Raw genomic sequence first — 27,971 nt, forward strand, 5'->3', positions numbered from 1 at the left:
ATTCCATGTTGAAAAATAATAGGAAAAAGTGAAATTAATTCTTCCAGAAAATCTAAGTTAAATAAAAGTGAAAACTCAAAACACAAATAGAATAAATCCAATTATATATTTCTCATGGGACACTCCAACTCTGTATTTTTACTTATGAACATCTCTATAATGGTAAGATCCAAATAACCAGAAAAACACTTTTTTTAAAATAGAAAATCAAGTACAATTGTCCTAAATGATTCTGGCTAGAGTAACCGTGTTTCAGTTACAGAAAAACCTCAACCATCGGGAGGACCTCACTCTTTGTGAGGTTGGACAAGGCAGAAATGGGTTGGCTATTTGCTCTTCTTTAATGGCTATTGCTTAGTTATTTGGAAATCAAAAATTAAAAAGTTGTGAAAGCAGAGATTAAAAGGATTGGTTAGACTACTTCACAAAATAAACCTCAGAGAAATGGGCTGTTTGGAAATAATTTTTGCTTATGCTTTAAAGCAGTTATTTTGAATGTTTCAAAACCACATTCACTATTCATATTATTTGAGAATAATAAATATCACATTTTTTATTCTCCCTCTTTATAGAGAGATGGGACCTGAGAGTATTCATGTTTAATAATATCATTTCACAAATGTAGAAATGTTGCTATCTCAACAGATAAGACTTGCCCAAGGTCAATCAGTTATCTTTTTTTTTTTTTTCCAGCTTTGAGGTACAAATGACAAATAAAAATTGTATATATTTAAGGTGTATGTGATGTTTTGATAAAGTATACACCATGAAATGATTTCCATAATCAAGTTAATTAATATACATAGTTAACATTTGTGTGTGTAGAACATTAAAATTCTATACTAACAATTACTATTATTAACTATTGTCACCATGCTGTAAAACAGATCTCTAGAATTTAGTCATCCTGCATTAGCCAGTAAATTAACAAGAACATTGAATAAAGGAAAAAAAAAAAACTGCTGGCTTAAATATTTTTTTAACATAAACGTTGTTCTTTTATGGTATACTTTTTACCTAGAAGCTAGAAAAAAAATGTATTTTTAATACTGTGACTTTTTAAAATTATTTAGGTTTACCCTACCTAGACAAGTTTTTGAAAGATTTTTCGGTTTGACTTGGTTACAAACAAGTTCTCCTGTGATCATCAGATTCACTGAGGAAAGGCAGGAAGAACAGCTATAAACTTACATTCTGCAAGTTGAACTGTAGCTGTTGCTTATATGGTGCAAATTCTTGGGCGAGTTCATATCCCTCGTGGTAAAAAGTAAATAAACCCTGAAGGAATGACAAAAGCTGCAAAGATAAAGAGATTTTAAAAAGCACGAAAATTTGTTTTTGAAAACATGATCATCAAATGTAAAATACTGAGGAAATACTATTTCATTTTAATTTCTCAATTGAACAAATTTTCAACCTTTTTGTTTGGTAAGGCAAGCAACATAGTTATGGTTGTAAAACAGAAACCACAAGAACCAATTTTCATTTCCTTTTTATAGATAGTGATTTAAATTTTTTTGAGTCTGATGGTATCAATTGTCATGTTAACTACTTTGCTATTCAAAGGCACTGAAGAAATATCCACAAGAGACCACAAAATGGAATAAAGAACAAAATGCCACAGGTTTTACCCTGGAAAAGCTTCTTACCAAAACAAGGAAGTAAAACACAAATGTAAGGAAGACTCAATCAGTAAATCACAGATAAGAAGTGCTCAAGGGAAGAAATGAGTTTAAGCCAGAGAAAAGTTAAGGAAAGTGTCACAAGGTGGCAGTACTGATTTTGCTATGGAACTGAGATCTTTCAGCAAGGAGTAAGAAGAACCCCTAACAGGCTGTGTTAAGCAAAAACATGAAAGTAGATAACACAGGTCTTTCCTATCAGACTTAGAGTAAAACCTTCTTTAGAAAAACTACAATTGCCATCCAGAGTCCCAGCCTTCTAATAATCAAATTCACTTGTGTTTATTATGTTTTTATCTATAAAAAAAAGACTGGCTCTCCATGGAATTATGGGATACTTATGTTTACATAGAATAAGTTACATCTGAAAAATAGTTGAATTTTTAAAAATTGAATTTGATGAAATTTTACTCTACAGACTCATCCACTAAGTTGATCTCTCCCACAAATATTTTCTAGTACAAAGTTAGAAATATTTTTGCAAAGTACCTTGTAATATGTCTGTAACTTATTATTTTATATTAAGGAGGAAATGCAACCTGCGGCCATTTTCATATGTGAATAGCATCTTGACACTTCCTAGGCCTGGGGAGAACTGGGTTAAGCATCAACTGGTCTGTGTGCTGTGATTTCCAACAGAAGTATTGGTTCTATTGGAAAATATGACCTAATACTTTTCTCCCTCTAGAAAAGTCAACATCATACAAAATCAGTAAATTGTTTTTGTTGTTTTAGTATAAGGATCTTTCTTCTCTTATTCAACAGCTCCCAATATCATGATGAACTGTATTATTTGCCAATTTTGGAATAATTTTATACTTGCAGTATTATATCAATTAAAAATTATTGTCAAAACTCAATACTCAATAGATTATCCTAAATTGATGTTATAATCTATTTGTCAAATTATTCAATAAGATATATAGTCTGGCTGGGAACAGTGGCTCATGCCTGTAACCCCAATGACTTGTGTGGCTGAGACAAGGAGGTCAGCCTTAGGGACTTAGTGAGACTCTCAGAAACATAGTAAGAGCCTGTCTCAAAATAAAAAATAAAAAGGGACTGTGGATGTGGCTCAGAGGTAAAGTGCCCCTGAGTTAGATCCCCTCATCCCCTGCAAAAAAGGCATGCCGTTTGCCCAGATGTGTATACTATGGCCCAGGTAAACCGAACTGGAGCTTAAAATACCTTTAATTAGACTTTGAATATGTAGATTTAAAGCTTTTTAGAGATAAAATAAAAAAAATACTTCTGAAACACAGATAGCACTAGTCCTCTGCATATCCATTTAATAGCTTATGAAGCTGCTGGAGGAGTATTATTTCATTTTTTAATATCTATAATTAGTCCATGATTAAACTGCCTCATTATGAACTGGATGCTGTATGAAGCAGATGTTATTTTAAAATCTTCATAAGCACAAAAGTTAATTAAATTTATAAAGAAGATACTTTAAGAAGACCTGTGATAAATCTTTCCATAAAATACCTAATGCCCTGAAATCCATCTCTTAATATTCTGAGAGCATTCAGAACATGGGAAAAGACAAAGCACCTCAATACTTCAGAAAGAAGTAAACCATTCTGAATGAATAGAAGCAAGAACATTACTGAAAATTCAACAAATGGGCAGTTCTACTCTTTAGGCTATAGTTGCTTATAATGTATGTGAACTGCTCTATCCTGGCTTGACACTCCAATCCTAAATTTATGTGGAATTTCAAAAGAGTAGACATCTGAAGAAGATACTGGGTGTTCTCTTCTGACTCCTGGCTGTGAGACACCTCCTCAACCCAAAGGGTCTCCTGATGCTGGCTGCTTCACGGAGCAGCACATGGATCCCCTAAGTAAAACTCACTTATGCAAGTATTTTCACATGAACTTTGACAAACCAACATTTTCCACTGAGCTCTACTGTTTAATGCTTAATTATGTTTTTAAAAGAATGATCTGGCACCTCCATTTTATTCAGATTATATCCTTTTAAAGGCAGCAACTTTAGTCAAGATGGAAATAGATTCATTGGTATCTTCTAGAAGGATTCAGATTCACTTAGCAGGAAAAAAAAATGTTTTGATAACAGCATAGGCTGAGCACAATTCTATGGAAATTTCTAGGTAAAATTCTATGTACAATTCTATGGAAAGGACATAAAAATTGTAAACTAAGAACCATCTACCTTTTTATTCCATCTTCCATAGCGTTGGAAACAGCTTTTAATAAAGGTAGTGAATGTAAAATAACTGCCTCTAGATGGCAGCAAAGTGAAACTATTTGTAGTTTTCAATCTCTACTAGTTCATTTTATCTTTGACAATTTCCATGATGTTAAACCACAGGAACTTAATAGGACATTCTGAAAACTATCAAGAGTTATACAATGTCATGTATATTTGGTCAATGTGTCTAAGTGGCTAAGGTGCTGTGGAAAATACTAAGGTATCAGTTTGCCTTAAAGTAAATCTCACCTTCAGGATGTTAACAGGAATAATGAAAGCAATTGTAACAGTTTTTAATACTAAAAAATTTCATCACTGGGAAAATATCATTTAGCACTTTATTACTCCCAAGAGTTTTAGAATCACCTATTTTTCACTTCAATAACCTGAACAAAAGTAAAAGTCAATACTACATGTATTGATAAATAATCGTTTAAAAAGTGAGCCAGAGAACAAATCTTCATAATTTCCCAGTCCATTAATCACTGGACAACTAAGTGCAGTATGGATGTAGGCACTTTCAAAATGTTCCAGCTTAAAAGGCCCACAGAGAGCCGCAATACATAACAGAGAAAAGTAAGAGCTGAGAAAAGGGACCAGAGATGGCACAGAGGCTAAGGGAAGGACTCTGCAGCAGATCACTCTTCCAGATCACTGTTGCCAAAACCGAGTGGAACTGGGAATGTAAACAATATTAAAATGATGTGATTCATTCCTGCATGCCTGCCTTCTTTCCTGACTGGTAATAATTATGGTAAGCAATCATTTTCTTTAGACTATTAAATCCTAAAAGTCGTAGAGATATCCCAACTTCACAGAGCAACACTGCCAAACATGCTCCAAATTTGTCCTTTGACTTGAGAGACCTCACAATTAATACGTATAGAGCATTCCTTGCAGCCTTACCAGTGGGGTAAGAGAAGCTATCAAATATAATTCACTGCTCATCTCTGAATACTAAAAAAAATATAGAACACATTTTATTACTAAAGATTAATCGCTGACCTAGTGCCCCTGTAGTTGACATCATACTAAATGCTGAAAGGCTGGATGTCCTGCTCCCTCAAGCTTGGGAACAAGACAAGAATGCTCACTCTTTTTCGTTTTTTTTTTTTTTAATTTTAATTTGTTATATGAGAGAAGAATCCCTTACAATTCACATTACACATATAGAGCACAATTTTTCATATCTCTGGTTGTACACAAAGTAGAGTCACGATTTCTGTCTTCATACATGTACTTAGGGTAATAATCATCATTTCTAACCCCATGCCCCTTCTCCACTCCTCCCTCCCCTTTGCCTTATCTAGAGCTTGCCTATTCCTCCTTTGCTCCCCCCACAACACATTATGAATCAGCATCCTTATATCAGAGAAAACATTCGGTATTTAGTTTTTTGGGATTGGCTAACTTCACTTAGCATTATATTCTCCAACTCCATTCATTGACCTGCAAATGCCATGATTTTATTCTCTTTTAATGCTGAATAGTATTCCATTGTGTAATATATACCACATTTTCTTTATCTATTCATCTACTCGTGGTTAATACTGCACTCCAGATTCTCCTTCTGGTAATTAGGCAAGTTAAAAAACAAACAAACAAAAAAACATCCAGACTGGAATGAAAACAGCAAATTTGCAAATGCCATAATCTTGTATATATAAAATCCTAAGGAATCCACTATAAAAGTACTAGAACTAATAAGCAAGTTCAACAAGATTGCAAGATGAAAGATTAATATACAAAATCAACTGAATTTCCACATACTTTGCAATGAACAACCTGAAAGTGAAATTAAGAAAATTCCATTTTAAATTGCTTTACAAGGACTAAAATGCTTAAGGATTAATTTACCAAATATTAATTTCTTAAATTCATTTCACAAAGGAAGCACAAAAAACATAAATACAAAAACTTATATTCTGAAAACTATCAAACACTGCCAAAGAAAATTAGAGATGATCCAAATAAACGGGAACTATCTCACATTAATGGATTGGAAAACTGAGTAAACTGAGTTACTAATACAGGAATATTCTTCAAATTGATATACAATCTCTAACAGAATGTCAACTAACATCTTGTAGTAACTGATGTGCTGATTCTAAAATCCATGTGAAATTGCAAAGGACACTAGCCAATCAAAACAATCTTTTAAAAAAACAACAGGAAGATTTGACTTCTTGGTTTCAACTTTTAATTTCAGTCACCGTAATGAACAGAGTGTGTCAGTGGCACAAGGAAAGACATATAAATGAACAGAATGGAACTGAAAGTTTACAAATAATACCCATACATTTCCAGTCAGCGGATGTCTCATAAGACCACCAAGGCCATACAATGGAAAAAGAACAATCTTTTCAACAGAAAGACAATGAGTTCATGGGACAACCAGATAACCACATGCAAAAGAATGAAGTTGGATCCCTATCTCATATCACAGAAAAAAAAAATGAACTGAAAATAGATCTTGCATTTGGCAATGAATTCTTAGATATGACATCAAAAGCACAAATACAAACAACAGAATAAACTTGACTTTAATCAAAATTAAAAGTTCTTCTGTTTCAATGTAAGTTGTCAAGAAAATTGAATGAAAATCCACAGAATGGTAGAAAAAACTTGCCAATCATTTATCTAATAAGAGACTCATATTTAAAATACAGGAAGAACTCTTTTAACTTCCTAATAAAAAGACAACCCAGTTTAAAAACAGGCAAAAAAAATTTGAATAGATATTCCCCCAAAGAAGAAATATAAATGGTCAGTAAGTACTTATAAAGATCTCCTACACATGATCTACATCAATGTTCAGGTCTCATTTACATATTTCTCCCTACTGAAATGGAAATTGCATAAAACTCCATGTATGACATGGTAAGGCTAGAAATGAGGATGAGACTAAACTGACACTATTATTTGGTTTGGCCAGACAGTCTAACATGAAAAACACAGCAGCCAAGAAAATACTGTGCAATGACAAATCTAACATCATTTCTGATTGTGGTGTCAGAAGAAAGGCATGTTGCAGAGGACTTGTCAGAACACCCTGGTTTGGGATAAGGTAGAAGAAGGAAGAAAATGCATTTCAATTAAAGACAGCTTCCACTTCTGTGCCTGTATTTTAACAGGAATTCATAAAATCTTATCATTCCTTCTGCTGCCTGTGAGCAAATGATTTTACCATCTTCTCTTTACACATTTGGTGTCATCTTATAGAATGGTCTAGGGCTATAAAGAGACTTAGGGAAGTAGGCTATCCCCTGTCACTCTCTGGAAGAAAGGAAGGTATACAGATGTAAAGAGATCATTCCAGGTGTGGGGAGGAATAACAACATGGAAAATGAGCCAGGTCTGAAGGAAATGGGACACATAAGGAAGAAATATGTAGGAAAGTTGTCAGAATTAATGGGGTCTGACAGTTTGGTGTCAAAAAAAGAGCTCAGATTCCAAAAATACCAGGAGGGAGGCACTAGGGAAAGAAGTTTGCCAGCAAAACCTGGGGGCTGAAAAGCCACGGTGGGATTCTGAGGCAGTTAGTCGATGTGAAGAGACCAGGAATCGTAAGTAATGGTCTTCATCCTAGAACTGAGGATTGTTAGGCTGACAAGTTGTCCACAAACCCTCCATGGGCTTCCAAAGGTCCCCTAAACTGAATGAAGTTTAATCAGATCCTCAAAGGGTCTAGGGCCTAAGTTACCAATTCATTCTAAGGGATTTAAGGACTTAGCCTTCTGGCAAACAGAATTTGGACTTAAGTCTGTTATCCCCAATAAAACATAAAAGTTAAATCCTAAGCCTGAGTTATGGCCTGTAGTTCTTTTAATCCCAGCTCAGGGAGTGGCCTGACAAACTTGCCAAGTGCCAAGTTTCCAGGAGTGAAATGGCTCCAGCTAAGCAGAAGTCCTGGGAGCCAGGCAGGGACCAATGCTTCCCACGGTCTTGGCTTTATCTCACTTTCTCATATCTTTAGGGCATCACAGGTGGGTTCCCATTAGGAAATAAATTATGTCAAACACATTTTAAAATGTTATCATCCCTTCCCTTCTCACTGTCACAGTCACTGAAGTGGGAACAAGGTATTTCATTTTTATTTTAAATGACATTTTAAAGACTGGCACAGGAAGAAACAAATGGCTGAAATTAAATATCTGATTACTTATGAATTTATTAATCCTTCTTTTTCATCTCATGAGAATTGAGATGTATCTATAGCAGAAGAGTACCTTGACTCCTGAGCCCACCTCTACTCCTCACTGCTGCCACCTTACAGAGATGCTCATTTAAGCAATGCTGTAACATATTAGGGTGTCACTTTTAAAAATGTCAGGAAAATGAAGTAAGCTTGCAAAGACCAGCCACCTGTTCTTTCCTCTAATGTGCTTTACACTAAGGAATCTGTTACTTTTTACACTGACTTAGGAAAATAAATGACTTCACGGGAAAAGTCAGGCAGATTCCAGTTCTATAAGGAAAGGGAGAAAGAACAAAGGGAGAAAGGGGCCTCTGTTTTTTTGTTTTTCTCTTTACCTAAAGGTTTGGCAAATGGGGCACTTTACTGGTGAGGTTCATTCATGTGCAGGCAATGTACATCATTTTTTAGAATAATGTGCTTCATTCTTAGAGCAGTTTTAGATTTACCAAAAAAAAAAAAAAACTGAAGGGAAATACAGAGAGCTCTCCTATACACGCCTTCTCTGGCATTCCCCCACATATATAGCTTCCTTTATTATTAATATGTTGCATTTCTGTGGTGGGCTGATTACACCTGATGAGTCAATACACATACATTATTATTATTATTATTATTATTATTATTATTATTAACTGAATCCATAGATGACATTAGGGACCACTTTTTGTACTGCACTTTCTATGGGTTCTGACAAACGTAAGACACTCACCAATTATCACACTATCAAACAGAAGAATTCACTGCCCTAAAAGTACCCTGTGGTTCCACCTATTCATCCCTCATGCACTCACCTCCGAGTATTTTTACAAATAATAATTTTTGTTTTTCAGTAAAAGGGATTGAACTCAGGGGCACTGGATCACTGAGCCATATCCCCAGCCCTATTTTATATTTTATTTAGAGATAGGGTCTCACTGAGTTGCTTAGTGCATGGCTTTCGCTGAGGCGGGCTTTGAACTCACAATCCTCCTGCCTCAGCCTCCTGAGCTGCTGGGATTACAGGCATGTGCCATCATGCCTGGCTACAAATCATAATTTTTAATAAGAATACACTGTAAAGGTTTTTTGTGTTGATTGTGTTGATTGTGTCAATCCTATTAATTTACAGGAAAACTAAACACTTACCGGCTCAACAAATTCAAACTTCTTCTTTTCCTGAACTTCTTGAATTTTAAAGACATACTCTAATGATGCTTCGTAGAAGTTTTGATGTTCACGGTCAATCTGTGTATCTGCCTAAAGAGTGAAAAATAGGCAAAGCTTGATACAAGGAGTGATTACTGATGGACTGTCAGTATTTCGAGAAGAATTCAATTTATATATTACTCCAAAGTCTTCGTTAAAAGCTAACTCCTGCAAAATGTGTTAATATAGCACTTATTACGGTCCTTGCTCATAAGTGGTTATAGCATATGGAGTTGAGAAGCATCCAGAGACACAGCATAAAACAGTATGATATATAATAATCTAAGACATATTAGTAAGTAGAAAAAAGTACAGTAAAAAATTACAAAAGAGGTATTTTAAAGATTGCAGTAAAAGTTAAAACTGCTTTGCCACTGAGCCACATCCCCAGTCCTCTTTTTTAGACAGGGCCTTGTAAGTAGCTGAGCTGGCCTCAAATTTGCGATTCTCCTGCCGTAGCCTCCCAAGTCTCTGGGATTATAGGTGTACACCACAGTGCCCAGTTTAAGTTGAATCTTAAGATGAATAATTGACAGTGAATCATCCAAAAAAAAGGAAAAGGTAGGAATCATTCTCATAAAAAACAAGCATGAAAAAATGTGAAGAGTTAGCTACAGAGTAAATATACGAAGGAAGCAGGGAAAATCAGGTTAGCATCACACTAAGAAAGATCTAGCACACTGAATAACAAAGATAGATCTTAATCAAGGAAGAAGTATCTGAGAATATTAAGCAGGAGGACTACATTACTAGGTAAAATCTTGGAAAGACAATTCAGTAGCAGAGCCAGAATAAATAAGTAAATAAATAATCAATGGATATAACCTGACGAAGTGTACTCCATCACTGCTGGGTACATTTATTCTTTCTTATTGCAATAACGTTCTTTTGATAAAGCTGGGAGAGTGTTACTGAGATCATTTCATTTTCTCTCTGACTTTGCCTCTCCTTCCCTTTTCTAGGATGGCTAACATCCTCAGATGCACTCTTTTGTTGTGTGTTTGCGTGGGTGGGGTGGGGGGGTGGGGGTGTGTGTGTATGTATGTATGTGGTGCTGGGGATTGAACTCAGGGGCAAGCACTCTACCAACTGAGCTATATCCCCAGCCCCTCAGATGCACTCTTGAGAAATGACTTTAGTTCTGTGGAGAGACAGGATTCACTTTTCCTGCCCAGCTTCATACTCCTAGCTGCCAGCTGAGATTACTAAAAGTAGATGAAAAGGATGGGCTCTCTGGAATACACTGTCCATTAGCAATCTGGGAAGAGAAAACTGCTTTGGAGCCATTTACAATGCTAATTTCACAAACAAAAGCTAAAAAGGAAAGAAATAAAATTAAGTTTCTTAGCTGGGGCATCATAGCACCACAAGACTTCATTTGTAAACCCTTAAAAAATTATGTACTTATTATGCACTTATTTATATAAAAATAACCCAATATTATCAGCAACTCATTGGGATTTTTAAAGTTGAGGATTCCAAGTTTCTAAACTAATACATGTGAAATTACATAAATCATAAAGAACATTTGAAATAAAAACCTTCTGAGCTCTCAAAGATCATTTAGGAAAGGCAGGTACCACTAAAACAAAGATCAGCATTTCACATAAACCACCTCTTTTCTTCTTCCCATCACTTAGGGAACCAAACTATATGTAAGGATGAATTAAGTGAATAATGAGAGGTGGTGGTACATATAGTACATGTTTAACAACTGCCTCTTTAGACAGTGAAGCCTGATTTGAAGTTAGTTGCTGTTTTTTATGGTGCAAATTGTCCCAAAATGGCCAGTTTCAAACCACAAACCCACTATCACTGAATGTAGGAATTAGAGAATGGGCTCTCCAGAGCAAGCTTCAGTATACTACTAGGTGAGAGATGTAAGAAAATTTTCAGTTTCCAAGGCAACATTCTATTATGCAGGTTATTTTATTCACTTTAAAAAGATGTTATTGATTGTGCTATGTAGCACATGGAAGAAACTAGAATCCGGAGACACCTTTAGAGACTAAAGTGGTTATTTCTAATCAACAGGTTGTCCAGAAAAGAGTTAGTACATCAATCCTGTCTGCTGTCTTTTGACAGGTCTGCTTACGAGGTTGGCTGGTGTCCCATGTCTGGGAATATGAATTTCAGGATTCTCATCACTAACTGGTAAGAATGGCTCATGTGTCTAAACCATTTGTGCAAACAATATGGTGTATACTGAACACCTTCTTTCAAGAGCCTGAAATTTGGGTAAATTCCAGGCAGAGTGCGTATGTGATGTTTCTCCAATAAAAACCCTGGGCATGGAGCCTCTTGAGTAGTCGGAACTCAGTGCTGGGATGTTGAGCACATCCTATGAGCCTCCAATAAGAGAAGACTCCTAGAAGGTTGCATCTGGCTTCTCCCAGATTTTTCTCCATGCATCTTTTCCTGTTGCTGATTTTTCTTTCTATTCTATTGCTGTAATAAATTCTACCATGAGAAGGACTATACATGTCTTTCTGAGTTCTCCTAACAAATCACTACTATGGTGGGTGTCATGGGACCCATGAGACAAGAGTATTATATAATTTCTTCAGAAATTTATTTGCCAAGCACAGTATCATTCCACACCTCCCAAAAGATGGGGGTGGGATAGAAAACAAAGGATTAAAGAGAAATAATGATTCTTGCCAATTATACAGGTTTTCAAACACTTATAATCTAGATAGACAATGGAAATTCCATATACCAAAGGTGCTCTAAAAGGTCATCCAGAGTGTACAATGTTTACGGAATATGACAGTGTCATTTCTTTTTGTTGTAAGATTTAAAAAAAAAATCTGATATAAGTGCTGTTAGTACATAAAATAACGGCAGTTCACTAGCCAACACTTGATTATAAACCTTGTAGAAAGTGGTAGTTTACATTTTGTATTGGATTAGTAAGGTAACAATATGATTTATCATTTACACTGGGAGAATTTTAAATACAACTAGCAATAATTATACCAGAACAACAGGTGTATACTGTTGTTTACACCTGTAAAGTAAGAAACCAAATTAATTTCATAAGAAAACCATACAGTTCTACAGATTACCTAAATTCCTCCCTAACTACAATAAGTTCTCTGATTCAAAATAGGGGGAAAGTCTCATGTGATATTTGATGAATCATCCCCAAAGGAGAAAAGATTTAAGATGGGCTCTGAAAAATAGAGATATTCAGAGTAGGCAGAGATAAATGACAGGAGTTTTAAGGCAGAGAGTCGAGAAATCAAAAATTATGTTTCCATGGATCAAAAGGTTTGCAACTTAACAATTGGTATGGAATAATCAGAAATGGCAGATAAGGTAGCAAAGACAGAAAGCGTGAAGACTACACCCTATTGACAGTGCTAAACCTTGAAGAAGATTTTGACAAGATCCATGCTGCATTTCAGGAGGATTAACATGAGCTGTGTACAGAATAGCTTGATAAAATGTGTGGCAGGGTACACATGAATATAAGATGTCTTATTAGCAATGGTAAAAGCATCTGGTGCACCGCCACAAGAAAGCTAAGTAGAAAGAAGTGAGCATAAGAAGCAAGGGAAAAGTCAATGATAACTGACACAGAAATAATAACAATATTAACAGATAATTAAGGAAATTGAAAATAGGAGCAAATTTGAGAAAGATGGTGATGTTTAAGATTTTGCATGTATCACCAAGTGGTAATCTAAAGTGGTAATCTGGGCACTGCAATCTGGTCACCCATAACATTGTGACCTGAGAGACATTATAGGAAAAAAGGAAGAAGGAGAAACTTCAAGGACAAATTGCAGGATAAGAACAGAGGTACAAGAACTGAATCTAAGGGATTTGCTTTACTGAGGCAGTGGGGATAAGAGGAATCTCTTCAAAGGGTTATCTAGTGATACCCCTTTACTTTTTCTTCTACCTATAAAGGAAATAAAAATACATTATTATAAATTCATTATTCATTACTATAACACAGAAATGTTAAGAATTATAACCCCATTCTTAATATTTTGATGTGTAACACACAGTGATATATACACATACACCTACCTTACAACAAATCTGGGGTATTACTGTATATTCTGGTTTAAAAATTATTTTCCAATGTAAGATGGGTAGTTCTACCACTTTACATGGTTTCTTACTGAGATTTTATATATAAATTACAAAATGTACATTTAATAAATATTACCTAATAACTTTCAGTGACTGTTCTTAATCATATCACACTCAATTTTTGGTCACAATATATTTTTCTATTTACCTCAATTATTCTTCTGTGCCATTTTAGATGTTTCTCAACTTTTGCATTATGAATAATTTGTTTATGTATATAATATTTACACAGTTTTTATACTCACCTCTGATCATTTCTTTGGAGCAAATTCTTCCCAATAGAAATCATCTTATTTACCAGATACATCTCAGGTTTGTTGAAATATGATATCAAATTTACCTCAAGAGTGATTAAATCTTTTTATGTTCTCCACAGGAGAACAAAAGTATGCACTGTTTCCCGTGTCTCCACTAACAATAGATATTATATTTTTAATAAACTAATAAGGACATCTTGTTATTAGTTTGTATTATTTAATACACGTAACACTGAAACAAGGTTCATTTTAGTTTATATTTCCTCTTTGATCAATTCCTTCTTGTATCCTTAGCTCATTTTTTCCACTGATTTCAAACACTTCTTATGTGTGAGATGGCAACACTATGTCATAAGTTGTACAAATTTCCTAATGCATTATCTTTAATTTGGTTTAATGTCTTTTTGAAATAATTACTTATATGCATGTAGGCCTTTCTATATTTCCTTTATGATTTCTTTATTTAATCCTCAGAAATTATTCATTCACATATTGAATATTATTTCTTTTCATCCATTATACAGCCTGTAAGCTTGATATGCTTGTTTTCCATTCCACAACTGTTCACTTCAATGACCTGTCTAATGGATGGCCTTGGAACTTCATCAACACAAGCTGACCTTTCAATTCAGGGCTGGAACTGGCCAGCCACTTATTTTCTATGAGCAAAATGAATAAGGAGACAGCTATGCAGGTGAGCAGGCACAGAGGGGTCTTTGTGAGAACAAACTAATGAGCTTGGTGCAGACAGAAGGGCCAAGGCTGCTCTGGAAAGGAACAGATGACATTTAAAGCCATGTCACAGGACTAAACGCAGTTGTGGCAGAATCTCCTTGTAACAGGTCTGACTCCTGGAAGCGTGGGAGGTGAAACTTCCCAAGCCACATTTTTCCTTGTCTATATTATATACCCCCAGGAGTTGCTTTAACACAATTTAAGTTAAGTTGTGTGGGGGACTGTGCCTCCTGGCAAAGAAGTGTGCGTATTTTTTTATGTTTGCAGAGTGAGATGAAGAGGCAGACATTACTAACAATGCTACAATCTTTTACAGCCCCCAACTAAATACAGAGTACATATTCTATTATGCCATAGCCTAAGGGACTGAGGCCACTAGCAAGGAAATTAATAAATAATGAGCTAAATTGTCAGGAGAAATTGAAATATAGCCTTTAGGGGACTTTAGAATAAAGCTATCACTTCCTTGAGACGGTTTAAGCAGTGTCTTGACTAAAAGGGGCTTCTCATATTCACCAAGCACCTGAAGTTCAGTAGGAACTCTAAAAACCACCTTTGATTTTGAGGCAGGCAATTTTTTAAATGGCACCTGGCCACTGTCCTTAGTATGGCAGATGCTGGGTACTGGTGACAATTAAGGAGCCTCTGTCCACTGCCATAATATAATCTTTCTCTCTAAGGTTTATGCTAATGATGTATAAATAGAAATATAAGCACTTAAGCATTTGGAACATGTAAATGAAATTTTAAATAACCATAAGCAGTACCAAACCCTTGTAAAATTAAATATCCAAGAAATTTAAAACAGAATCTAGTTATTTTAATGACAGATTGTCTTTCATTTCACTTTTGTCGCAAAACCTTTCCGTAAGCACACAACCATATACTGAATTATGCTTTTTAAACAGCATGTTTTAATAATAGAAGGCATAGGTTAAAATTATATGTAAACATTAAGCAAAACCAAACCTCCCAATCAATATTAACCAGCTATAAATGAAGAAATGGGGTGCTCTCAATGAGAACCTGTACATTTTTTTGGAGAAAAAAAAAGGAATCAGAAGAACAAAAATAACATTCCTAATCCTTTTTGACACTGTGAAAACTTTGTAATACTCCTAACTTATTAAGCGTGACTTCTGGCTAAATTTGAAGGTATGGGAATTAAGTAAAAGAGTAAGGAAAGCAGAGGTCTGAGTTGAATTTGAAAGATAGTTCAGGAAGGGAGGAGGCTCTACTGGGAGAAGGACCTGGATGATACATACAGAAGATGCACCACTGGGATAACTAGAAGTACAGTACCCAGATTCCCTATGAAGTTCTGGATGGTAGCAGTGAGCCCCCAGTAAGCCAACTTCACAACCCCAGCTCCCTCTACAGGACATATCTGAGAGAACCTCAGGGTGGGGCTTCACGATTTTGCTGCTCTAATGACAAGGCAGATTTTCTGACATGTCCTATCACTGTTAATGGAATTGTACTATTCCTTAGTGAAAGGACTACTCTTGACTTTACTAAATTACTATTAGTTTTCAGCCATGAAAAGATACTACCAATGGGAGGAACAAAACGTAACATATTTCAGACAAAGGGAAGAAATAGCTGCTAGCAGGTATATTTGTTAGTAAAATATTCCTGTTCATTTGTTTTTAAAGAAAATTGATGTAAAATAATTGAGATTTTAAAACATATGGTAATATAATGTTTTCCTTGAATTTAGAAGCAAAGCTTTAAAAGCAATGTGACAGATATTTTAAATTTAATGTAAAGGCAATAACATGAACTTGACAGGTCTTTTCTCCTTAAAATATGTCCAACAAAAAGAAAGGGGAAACGTCTTGTTTCAATTTTTCTCTTTGTTTCGAGAAATACTAATCTCACTTGAAACCACTAATATTAAATGTCATAATGTATCTAAAGTAGCTGTCCATAGTAAGCTCAACCAAGTTAGCTAGTGTTATTGTTGTTTTATTAAAAGGTAGATTTTAAGGTATTTCTAACTTTGAAATTTTTGACTTTACAGGACATAATGTTAATGTCCTTTTCTCATTTCAATTGGAAAAGCTCACCTCTTGCAAATGAGATTCCTTTTTCTTTGCTGACAAATTCAAATGCTTGTCAAGAATAGAATAGTATTTTTCACTCTCCTTGTCAAACTTCTTCTTTCCATCCTAGGGAATAACAATGACAATAAAAGAGATTCATATTAGAGCATCAAAAAGCCTTTATTTTCACCATTCCCAGCAAGTGTCCAATAAAATCATTTAATAACAATTTAGTGAGTTACAATTGTATGCAAATCCTTAATCCAGCAGAGAAAGAAGAAGGATATGAAGCATATCTTTTGAGTATGCATTCAGTTCTCTAAGCAGCTTTCCAGCTTTGGGGAAGAAATATATGTACAAACATGAAAAGCTGCACCTCTGTGGGCACAGGAACTGATGTGGATAAGTGTAGCCTGACTACAGCAGAACCCTGGGGAAGCCCTGCAACCAACACCCCAAAAGACACTCTGATCTAGTAAGTCTGGGAAGTGACTAAGAGGAAAATGTCTTTTTTTTTTTTTTTTTTTAAATCTTTGGTGATACAGAGGAGTTAACAGATAACCAATATACAGAACTACTTTCATTGACTCTTTTCATGCATCATATTAGTTTTCAGCCATGAAAAGATACCCAATTTTCAAACAAATTATTCTTAACAAGGAGAAAAACAGATTTTTTTAAATGCTAGTATTTTTAAATAATTAAGTAAGAAATTTAAAGTCAAATCAAGACAATTAACAACATCTTGAATCACATACTCTGAATATAACTAATATCTGACTTTTACTTATTCCTAAAATGTCAGTTTTTTTGGGGGGAGGGTAGGGGGTGTCAAACTGGGGGAAGATGTACCTGTAAAAAGGCAAGTCTTCTATGGAGGAAGGGGATAACTTTACCTATTAACTTAAGGCATGCTTTCACAGAAATACAAATGTAGGGAAATACCAAAGGGAACAGGACATATCTGGGAATTTAATCTTCTCCGATTATAAACATTGTACCCACCAGGTAAGTCTTTTCCACTCATGAGCCCATATTAAACAAACATTATAACTACACTCCTGAGTTTCACTGGCTAAAGAAGTATAATTCCTTCCTTTTATTTCAGTGTCTCTGGAACTGCAATCTCTGTATCACCTGAATCTGAGTCAAGTGTCTGCTTTTATAAAATACAGATTTCTACCTTCCTTCAGGAATCACTGTCTTTTAGAAAACAAATTATATGATGGTTATGCATAGTGCTTTGTTTCTTTACATGCTTGAATTACTAGAAGGGTTATTTTAAGATGACAGATGGATGAATGGAGGGAGGGAAGGATGGAAAAAAAAGAGAGGTAGAAAGGAAGACCTTTAACTTAGGGGGTCTTCCCCACTATTCTGAGGTTATCAGATCCAGAGTGATCTCTTAATGCTATTTTCATCTACTGGCATTCTGAACTTTCTTCTCAATCATATCTCCAGGAACACATCAAGATCTATTTCCACATGTGGAACTGTAGCAGGTGAGCTGGTAGAATTGAGTTGAATAAGAATAGCAAGTACGGTTTTGTTCTAAAAGTTGTGAGTTTTAGGCTATTTGAGAAGTATAATGTCAGTACTTTGACTATTGTTTGTATATTGAAGCATTACATCTATAAAAAAACAAGGGAAATGTAAAAATGCTCAGGGATTTGTATTACCTAAGGAGAAAAGGGTAGTCTCACAAAGAGAAACACAGCTGGGCCTGCTGGCACACACCTGTAATCCCAGCTACTGCGGAGGCTGAGGCAGGAGGATTGCAGGTTTGAAACCAACCTCAGCAACTTAGTGGGACCCTTAACAACTTAGTAGGACCCTGTCTCAAAAATAAAAAATAAAAAGGGATGGGAATGTAGCTCAGTGATAAAATGTCTTTCCATCCAAAAAAGATGTTTTAAGGAACTTACATAGCAAAATATGAAGTAGCAAACCCTATTCCCTGAAAAAAAAAAAAAAAGAACAGAAGCCCAAGCATTTGGATGGGAAGACACATACTTTGCTGCTGAAGCAGACTCCCTGGTGAACATTTCATCTTTTGCTCAGTGGATATTCCTCTTTAATCTGATATTTCGGGGTCTACAACTGACTTGTCCAACCTTCCTTTCCAGAGGTTTCTCTGACTAACTGCTTTTGAGCTCCCTATTCATGCTCCCCACCCCCACTAAAAGCCACTCACTCCCTGTGACATCAATGCTCATTTCTTCCACTTTCCACATCCTCAAATTATAGCTACTTTTAGCTTCCAGTTCAAACAGACCTCATTCACAAGTCGCTTCTATTAATTCTCCCCCTTTTGAATGCTCAAATATCTTTATAAATGGATCTTTTATGGTGTCCATGTTCTACATTGTAAGAGGGAATTTCATGTAGATAGCCCACGCACCTCAAACTGAATATCTAATAAGTGCTCAATAAATATTTAATGAGAAAGTGGAATTCTTTCTCTAATGTCTGTGGACTCCACAGACATTCTATTTGCTCAACAAACTGTTACCCATGGTACAGAGGACAAACAGTCCAACTTAGACCCAATGGCACTTCTTTGGGGAACCAGCTGCATTTCACTTCAGCAGAGTGACTCACTTTCATCTGACAATAGGCACTCACAATTTCTCACTGGGCAAAGAAGTAGAAACTAGTTTCAGAAGAGGACACAGCTGTACTGACGACACTTGCATCTCTGTTTTCAGTTAGAGTTTGGTGAAATTTTTGGAAATGCTAATTCAGCACCAATACATTAGCATTTCTGGCAATACAAAAATCATTCCTAGAACCATTTCCTGGCCTCTTATTCAAACCTTGGCCCTTCACACAACCAGGCTAGCAAAAGAGAACTACTCAAAGCTTCCAGTGATGTGGACAACAAAAACCCACTCAATTGGAGCATAAAATTAAAAAGCGAGATGAAAGGCCAGACCACACAAAGGACAACTGTAATCTAGGGAGGCATGCTATAGAAAACAAAAAGCACTTCTCCCTGCAACTCTCACCACCCTCAAAGACCAGGATTTAGTCTCACATAAGCCAAGTCTTATTTGGACGTAGCAGCAGAACCCTGTACAGCTACCTCTTCTCTGTATTGTTACTTGTTTTAGACATCAAACTAAGACTTTTCTGAAACCAGTAGTGTTCAAGGAAACAAAAAATAACCTATGAATATTTACTTCATGCTGTGCATGATTACTGTCTTCTTATTGCTCTGGCAAGATTTAAAAGGGTGAGGAGGACTACATATTATCCTGGTGTGATCTTGTGCAATCCACAGTAAATGCATTTGAAGTAGGTAACCACTTGAAATCACAGTAAATTAATAATCTTGATGAAAAGAGAAAGGAAATGAAGTAGCAGGGGATACTCTAAGACATGCAAACATATATAAAGTAGTACTGTTTCTAGTTACATGTCTATGTAGATACACAAAGACTTTGAGACAGAGGGCAACTACTATATAATATAGTTCTAAAAATGGTAAATTAACCCCCAAACCTAATTGTATCCAGTTGAAAGTAAGTTACAGCTGGTTCTACGATCAGTTGGTTTCCCAAATACACTGCAGTTACCCTGAGTACAGTGATCATACTATCCCTTAAGCACTGTGGTCATGCTACACCGTCATTTCATACGCTGCATTAAAGAATGGGAGGAAAACATTACAGCACAAACCACAACTAGCAACTGCAGTATGAGAATTGCTGCTAGTAACAAAAAAGTTAAATATTTATAAAATTTTAGGCACAGAATGTGTATGTGTGTGTGTGTGTGTGTGTGTGTGTTAAAATACACATGATTATTAAAACAAGGCTAACCCAATGCCTTCCACTGACCACAAGAGGGTACCAAAGATGAAGAACAGACTCTACCACAATGTTTAGATAATTGAAATAGAAATCCTTAAAATGTTTTCTAATCACAATTTTTTTCATTGTTTTTTAGTATAAAATACTACTACATCATGTACAACCACAAGAATGGGATTCTAATTAGAATAAGTTATATACCATGCATGTATATAATGTCAAAATACACTCTACTAAGAAAAAAGATTACTATAAAGCTGTATTTTAAGTACCACTACTAGTAACTTTTATCTTAATGTTAAATTATTTTAGAAACCAAGGAAGTAAATAAATATTTTCTATATTTCTTTATAAAAATAGAACATACATTCAGGATGTGTTCATCATATTTTCAGGAAGGCAACAATGCCATAATTGCCACTCAGATATTGTGAATTTCCCCATGCAACTAATAATGCCATTATGTTGGTACAATGATGATCTACAAAAGCATTATTTATGTATTTTGAAAAGTCAATTTAATATATAACACTAGAAATAGTGGTATGAAAAATAGTAATAAATACCAATAGGTAAATTTCTACTTCCTAAACATAGGAAATTCTAATATATTATCTCTGCACTAGACACTAAAATAAAAGAAAGAATAAGAGGAAGCCCCAACAACCACCCCGGAGTAGATTTCTCCCTCTTCTGAGTCTGGGATCTATTCCCTTCTTAGAAGGACAGCCTAGTGTGGCATCGACATCTCTCATTCCCGGAAATACCAGCTTTCAGGATGTTCCAACCAGATGCTGCTTGAGTAACCTGCACCCAAAGAGATTTTCAGAAGTCCCACTCGTTGAGAATCTCAGTGTAACTTAAACAGTAATGTCCTTCCTGTGGGTTATTTTTTTTTTAAATAATATTTACTTTTTAGCATTTGGCAGACACAACATCTTTGTATGTGGTGCTGAGGATCGAACCCGGGCCCCACGCATGCCAGGCGATCGCGCTACCACTTGAGCCACATCCCCAGCCCCTTTCCTGTGGGTTATTACACTCAATGATTCCTGGTCTTCCCAGCCTATTCTATATCAACTCCCTATCCACAATCTGCTGCAAAACAGACATCTTAAAGAACTTCTTCCTAGGTACTTGTGCCATCACAGTCTATCACATCTCCCTTTTCCCCATCACTTCACAACCAGGTAATTAGATTCTCAGGAATCAAAAGATTCCTATTTGTATAAGGCATGACTACAAAGTGGATAGAATAATATGCAAACAGATAATAAGGGCACATCAAGGGTAGAAAGAGACAATACAAAGAACAGGATACCCTGTTTATTGTGTACCAAATTGTATAACATATGAAGGGTTGCTCAAAGCCATTGATAACTGAAGAGAAGCAAACAAAAATCAATGAGCTATTCGTATTTTATTTATTAGATGCTGCGAAGAGTTAGAAGGCTGATTGAAGCCATATGCTGAGCACATGTGGAGATACCTTGTGTTCTACTGGTGAACTGTGCAGAGGTGCAACACTCCTAGAGAGAAATGTTGCACTACTATGCAGCAGATATGGGTGTTCTAAGAGTCAACTTCTGAGAGTACATCCCCAAAAGATGATCCCAGAATTCCAAAAGAAAAGATGAACGTGGGTGCTGATGAAGGCACTGCCTTTGGGCCATAAGGGCAGCTGGGGTGTTCATTAGTAGAAACATAAAAAGTATTAGATGTAAACCACAGAGTTAGAGGGAAATATTAGATGTGAATGGATCTTAAAACAGTTCTGGGTAGAAAAATTTAATACAAAAAAATTAGCATATAACACAACATCATTTATGTAAATTAAATGTAAGTAAATAAAACAGGGCTGTTGATTTAAAAAGAAAATTAGATTTTAAAAGATGAGTAAGGAAATAAATAGGACATTCAGGTGAGTAATAAATTACTGAAAGAAAGTATAGGGAAGCAATTACTAAAATATAATACAGGAAAGTTCTAGAACTGATTGTTTTAAAAGTTTCTATATTAAATTGGATAATTATGTATACTAAACAATGAATGAGAAGATACCAAGAAGACATACCACCATAAAATATTAGGAAACCATGGAAAAAAATGAAAACCTAAAAGCAACCAGTAGGAAAAACAGAGTTTACATAAAAACCATTAGAAATCAGAATGACAATGGATACTCATTTGCTTTGAGAGAAGCTATAAATCAAAGAATTAAGTGCCCTCAAGGTTTTGAGTGAAAACTAATTCCAACCTACATTTCTATACCCAGGTGACACAGAATTGAAACTGAGGGTAGAATAAAAATATTTATAAAAGTGAAAGGTCTCAAAACTTTTACTATCCCTGTACAATTTCTCAGGAAGATACTGAAGGAGGTACTGAGGGAATAAACCAAAAAGTGAGATATGATATCTGGGGAAAGGGGAGCTCAAAGAGGCAAAGGGAACTCAGAACTTCCAGGAAAGCAGAGGGACAAGGAAAGCTTTGAATCTTAAAAGAGCCTGTTAAGATTAAAGCTCTGGGAGGAACATCTCTAAAAAAATAAGTAAAATAAAATAGATCTGATGTGTTTGGACATATTAAGATGTTCTATGATTATATCTGTGTATTTGGAAAAAGAAAATGAAGCAAAATTTGGGTATTAGGCAATTATTAAATTTAGGAAAAACAAAAACATGCAAAACAATGTAATCATAGACATTATTATGGATTATCTATGAACTATAAATTGTTATGTGAACAGTGAACACTACGAGCAAACTGTGTCTGTGTGTATGAAGGAAAGTTATGTATGAAGTAGGGGTGGTTACCGTACTATAAAAGGATGCTAAATCTTCATCTGTCATAGTAGAAAGCTAATTTCATAATGTTAAAATTGAAGAGAAAAAGAAGTAGGAAAGTAAATACAGTATTTAGGAAAATGAAGATAAATGTGAAATGGTAGCTAAAAGAATTGTGAATGTTTGCCTGGCGGGGGTTGGGGGAGAAGCAGGATTTTGGAATAGAGATGAAGTAAAAAGTATTGAGATTAGAATTTATGTGCCTTCACATATTACTGAATTTTTAAAAAATTTCTGTATTTCCTTGGTAATTAAATTCTTTGAAATTAAATTATATTTAATAAGTGAGAGAAGAAAAGGAGAAATAATTAAAGGAAATGGGACACACAAAAATTGGAAAGTTTGTAAAAATGGATTAAAATTAGAGTGGAGAGAAGAAAATGTTTTCTAGGGGTATGCTGACATCTTGCTCACAAGTAGTTTTTTACCAATTCATCCATTAATTTGAATCTGTTAACAACATCGATGCTCTTGAATGACCAAGATTAGAGGAGTAAAAAAGAAACTTTTTAAAGTAGTTGGAAAATAGTTTGCTTACCAGGTACCCATACAGAAATCCTACAGGGTATGCATAATTAATCCTCATTTTATAAGCATGAAAATATCATCCAAGATATAATCTGAACAAAATCACTGAGGCTGGAAGGGGCAGAGTGGATAATCAACATCAAGCCCATCTGGTTCCCAAACTCCTTCTCTTTGCACACTAAAATGCAGCTTGAGGAAGTAGCAAATTAGCTACAGAACTTTGTTTCCTTTAAAAGGAAAAAGTGGGGTGAGTATGGGGTGGTGGGGAGAGAAAGAAATGGAACAGACAGAGGAGAAGAAACAGAAAAAGGAAATAAAAGGAAGAGAGAGGTTGAAAGAATTCGAGGAGACAAAGGAGGGGAAAATTGGAAGCACAGGAGGTGTTGGAGTGCTATAATGCTACGCTGGCTTTGGGGAGAACATGCTGTTGATGTATATGATGGCACAGGATTCTCAGTCCTTTTGGTCTGTGTGGGTCTGGAATCGGGAAGGTGGACATGATGTTTGGAATGACTATAATTGGAGCAGACCAACCAAGACATTATGAATGACCCTAAGGTTACATAACTCCTCGTTCCAGACAGGATATTTGGAATATTACCCCTGGGGAATGGAATTAGGACATTTCCTAATTAAAGTTACCCAAACATTTTTCCATACTGGACATTTCAATGTCTTTGCTCTTCTGGAATGACAGAGGACTTAGCAGAAACACTGTGGAACAATAAGATACTATGACAAAGACTACTTAAGAGTACTTGGAACAAGCACTGTGGCTGAAAATGACAGATGTAGTTTTTTTCTACTCCCTACAGTAAAAGCAATAGCAAGTAGATATTCACCTCAGGAGAGTACACTAGGTAAGAAATAAGAAAGCAACTCCATCAGTTCCCCCCTTAACTGACCAATACTTGTCTGTGGATCAGGAACTGTCCTGCACTTCACAATACTACCTGCTCCCCAACACTTGTGGGAGAGCCCAGAGTTGACAGTTTGGTACTCCAGAAAAAGTCCAGGTGATAACAGTAGCTAAGATGCTGTTAAGCTTCTCTGTACAAGAGTAGCTGCAATTTCCATGACAGCAGGCACAGTGCAGGTGTGGTTGGAGCCAGGCCCTGAGCATGTGAGAGAGACAAGGAGTCGTCCTAGGCCTGGGTTCCTCTCTCAGCAAGACCGAAAGGCCAGGAAAGGGGACCGATACCAATACATACATTCCTAAAATCTACACAAAGGATAAGTTCTTTATTGAATATGTTATAGTCATAATTTTACAATCAGGAAAATGAGGCATGTGATTTGAAAGTATATAATCACAACCTTATTCTTGAGTCACCTTTTTATATTTTTCTATCATGGGTTTTTCTGAAATATCACATTTATAGGTAGAAAGAAATAATGTATTATCATGAATCTCATCCTAAAAAGTGGAAAGAGGTTCATGGAAAATAACTATTTCAGTCAGCAAGACTGTAGAATCCAGATTAAAACCCCAAATCAACAAAAATAGTGCCACTATTTAAATCTTTTTTTTTAATTTTTTTTTATTGGTTGTTCAAAACATTATAAAGCTCTTGACATATCATATTTCATACATTAGATTCAAGTTGGTTATGAACTCCCAATTTTACCCCAAATACAGATTGCAGAATCACATCGGTTACACATCCACATTTTTACATAATGCCCTATTAGTAACTGTTGTATTCTGCTACCTTTCCTATCCTCTACCATCCCCCCTCCCTCCCCTCCCATCTTCTCTCTCTACCCCATCCACTGTAATTCATATCTCTCCTTGTTTATTTTCCCATTCCCCTCACAACCTCTTATATGTAATTTTGTATAACAATGAGGGTCTCCCTCCATTACCATGCAATTTCCCTTTTCTCTCCCTTTCCATCCCACCTCATGTATCTGTTTAATGTTTATCTTTTCTTCCTGCTCTTCCTCCCTGCTCTGTTCTTAGTTGCTCTCATTATATCAAAGAAGACATTTGGTATTTGTTTTTTAGGGATTGGCTAGCTTCACTAAGCATAATCTGCTCTAGTGCCATCCATTTCCCTGCAAATTCTATGATTTTGTCATTTTTTAGTGCTGCGTAATACTCCATGGTGTATAAATGCCACATTTTTTTTATCCATTCATCTATTGAAGGGCATCTGGGTTGGTTCCACAGTCTAGCAATTGTGAATTGTGCTGCTATGAACATCGATGTAGCAGTATCCCTGTAGTACGCTCTTTTAAGGTCTTCAGGGAAAAGTCCAAGAAGGGCAATAGCTGGGTCAAATGGTGGTTCCATTCCCAGCTTTCCCAGGAATCTCCATACTGCTTTCCAGATTGGCCGCACCAGTTTGCAGTCCCACCAGCAATGTACAAGAGTACCCTTTTCCCCACATCCTCGCCAGCACTTGTTGTTGTTTGACTTCCTAATGGCTGCCAATCTTACTGGAGTGAGATGGTATCTTAGGGTGGTTTTGATTTGCATTTCTCTGACTGCTAGAGATGGTGAGCATTTTTTCATGTACTTGTTGATTGATTGTATGTCCTCCTCTGAGAAGTGTCTGTTCAGGTCTTTGGCCCATTTGTTGATTGGGTTATTTGTTTTCTTATTGTTTAATTTTTTGAGTTCTTTGTATACTCTGGATATTAGGGCTCTATCTGAAGTGTGAGGAGTAAAAGTTTGTTCCCATGATGTAGGCTCCCTATTTACCTCTTTTATTGTTTCTCTTGCTGAGAGAAAACTTTTCAGTTTAAGTAAGTCCCATTTGTTGATTTTTGTTATCAACTTTTGTGCTATGGGTGTCCTATTAAGGAATTTGGAGCCCGACCCTACAATATGTAGATCGGAGCCAACTTTTTCTTCTATCAGACGCAGAGTCTCTGATTTGATATCTAGCTCCTTGATCCACTTTGAGTTAACTTTTGTGCATGGCGAGAGGAGGGGATTCAGTTTCATTTTGTTGCATATGGATTTCCAGTTTTCCCAGCACCATTTGTTGAAGATGCTATCCTCCCTCCATTGCATGCTTTTAGCTCCTTTAACAAATATAAGATAGTTGTAGTTTTGTGGATTAGTCTCTGTGTCCTCTATTCTGTACCATTGGTCCACCCGCCTGTTTTGGTACCAGTACCATGCTGTTTTTGTTACTATTGCTCTGTAATATAGTTTTAAGTCTGGTATCGCTATACCGCCTGATTCGCACTTCCTGCTTAGAGTTGCTTTTGCTATTCTGGGTCTTTTATTTTTCCATATGAATTTCATGATTGCTTTATCCATTTCTACAAGAAATGCCGTTGGGATTTTGATTGGCATTGCATTAAACCTATAGAGAACTTTTGGTAATATCGCCATTTTGATGATGTTAGTTCTGCCTATCCATGAACAGGGTATATTTTTCCATCTTCTAAGATCTTCTTCTACTTCTCTTTTTAGGGTTTTGTAGTTTTCATTACATAAATCTTTCACCTCTTTTGTTAGGTTGATTCCCAAGTATTTTATTTTTTTTGAGGATATTGTGAATGGAGTGTTTTTCCTCATTTCCGTTTCAGAAGTTTTGTCGCTGATATACAGAAATGCCTTTGATTTATGCATGTTGATTTTATATCCTGCCACTTTGCTGAATTCATTTATTAGTTCTAGTAGTTTTTTTGTAGACCCTTTTGGGTCTTCTAGGTATAGAATCATGTCATCTGCAAATAGTGATAATTTAAGTTCTTCTTTTCCTATTTTTATGCCTTTAATTTCTTTCGTCTGTCTAATTGCTCTGGCCAGTGTTTCAAGAACTATATTGAATAGAAGTGGTGATAGAGGGCATCCCTGTCTTGTTCCAGATTTTAGGGGGAATGCCTTCAATTTTTCTCCATTGAGAATGATGCTAGCCTGAGGCTTAGCATAGATAGCTTTTACAATGTCGAGGTAAGTTCCTGTTATCCCTAGTTTTTCCAATGTTTCGAACATAAAGGGATGCTGTACTTTGTCGAATGCTTTTTCTGCGTCTATTGAGATGATCATATGGTTCTTATTTTTAAGTCTATTGATGTGGTGAATAACATTTATTGATTTCCGTATATTGAACCATCCTTGCATCCCAGGGATGAATCCTACTTGATCATGATGCACAATTTTTTTGATGTGCCTTTGTATCCGATTCGCCAGAATTTTATTGAGGATTTTTGCATCTAGGTTCATCAGAGATATTGGTCTGTAGTTTTCTTTCTTTGAGGTGTCTTTGTCTGGTTTCGGAATCAGGGTGATGTTGGCCTCATAGAATGAATTTGGCAGAGCTCCTTCTTTTTCTATTTCCTGAAATAACTTGAAAAGTATTGGTATTAATTCTTCCTTAAAGGTTTTGTAAAACT

At 35.8% G+C, this 27,971-nt stretch overlaps 1 protein-coding gene across 1 annotated transcript in view; it reads right to left on the reverse strand.

Moving 5' to 3' along the window:
• Nucleotides 1-27,971, reverse strand: part of Arhgap42 (Rho GTPase activating protein 42) — a 265,879-nt gene that overhangs the window by 55,642 nt on the left and 182,266 nt on the right. The window contains exons 5-7 of the mRNA XM_046466850.2: nt 16,451-16,552; nt 9,223-9,333; nt 1,192-1,296 (exon numbers count right to left, since the gene is read on the reverse strand). Coding sequence (XP_046322806.1) covers nt 1,192-1,296; nt 9,223-9,333; nt 16,451-16,552 — 318 coding nt within the window. The remainder of the gene's footprint in view (nt 1-1,191; nt 1,297-9,222; nt 9,334-16,450; nt 16,553-27,971) is intronic.

This window comes from Marmota monax, unplaced genomic scaffold (assembly GCF_021218885.2).
Source record: "Marmota monax isolate L192 unplaced genomic scaffold, Marmota_monax_Labrador192_F-V1.1 WCK01_AAM20220418_F8-fsc00045, whole genome shotgun sequence".
Classification (NCBI taxonomy): Eukaryota; Metazoa; Chordata; class Mammalia; order Rodentia; family Sciuridae; genus Marmota; species Marmota monax.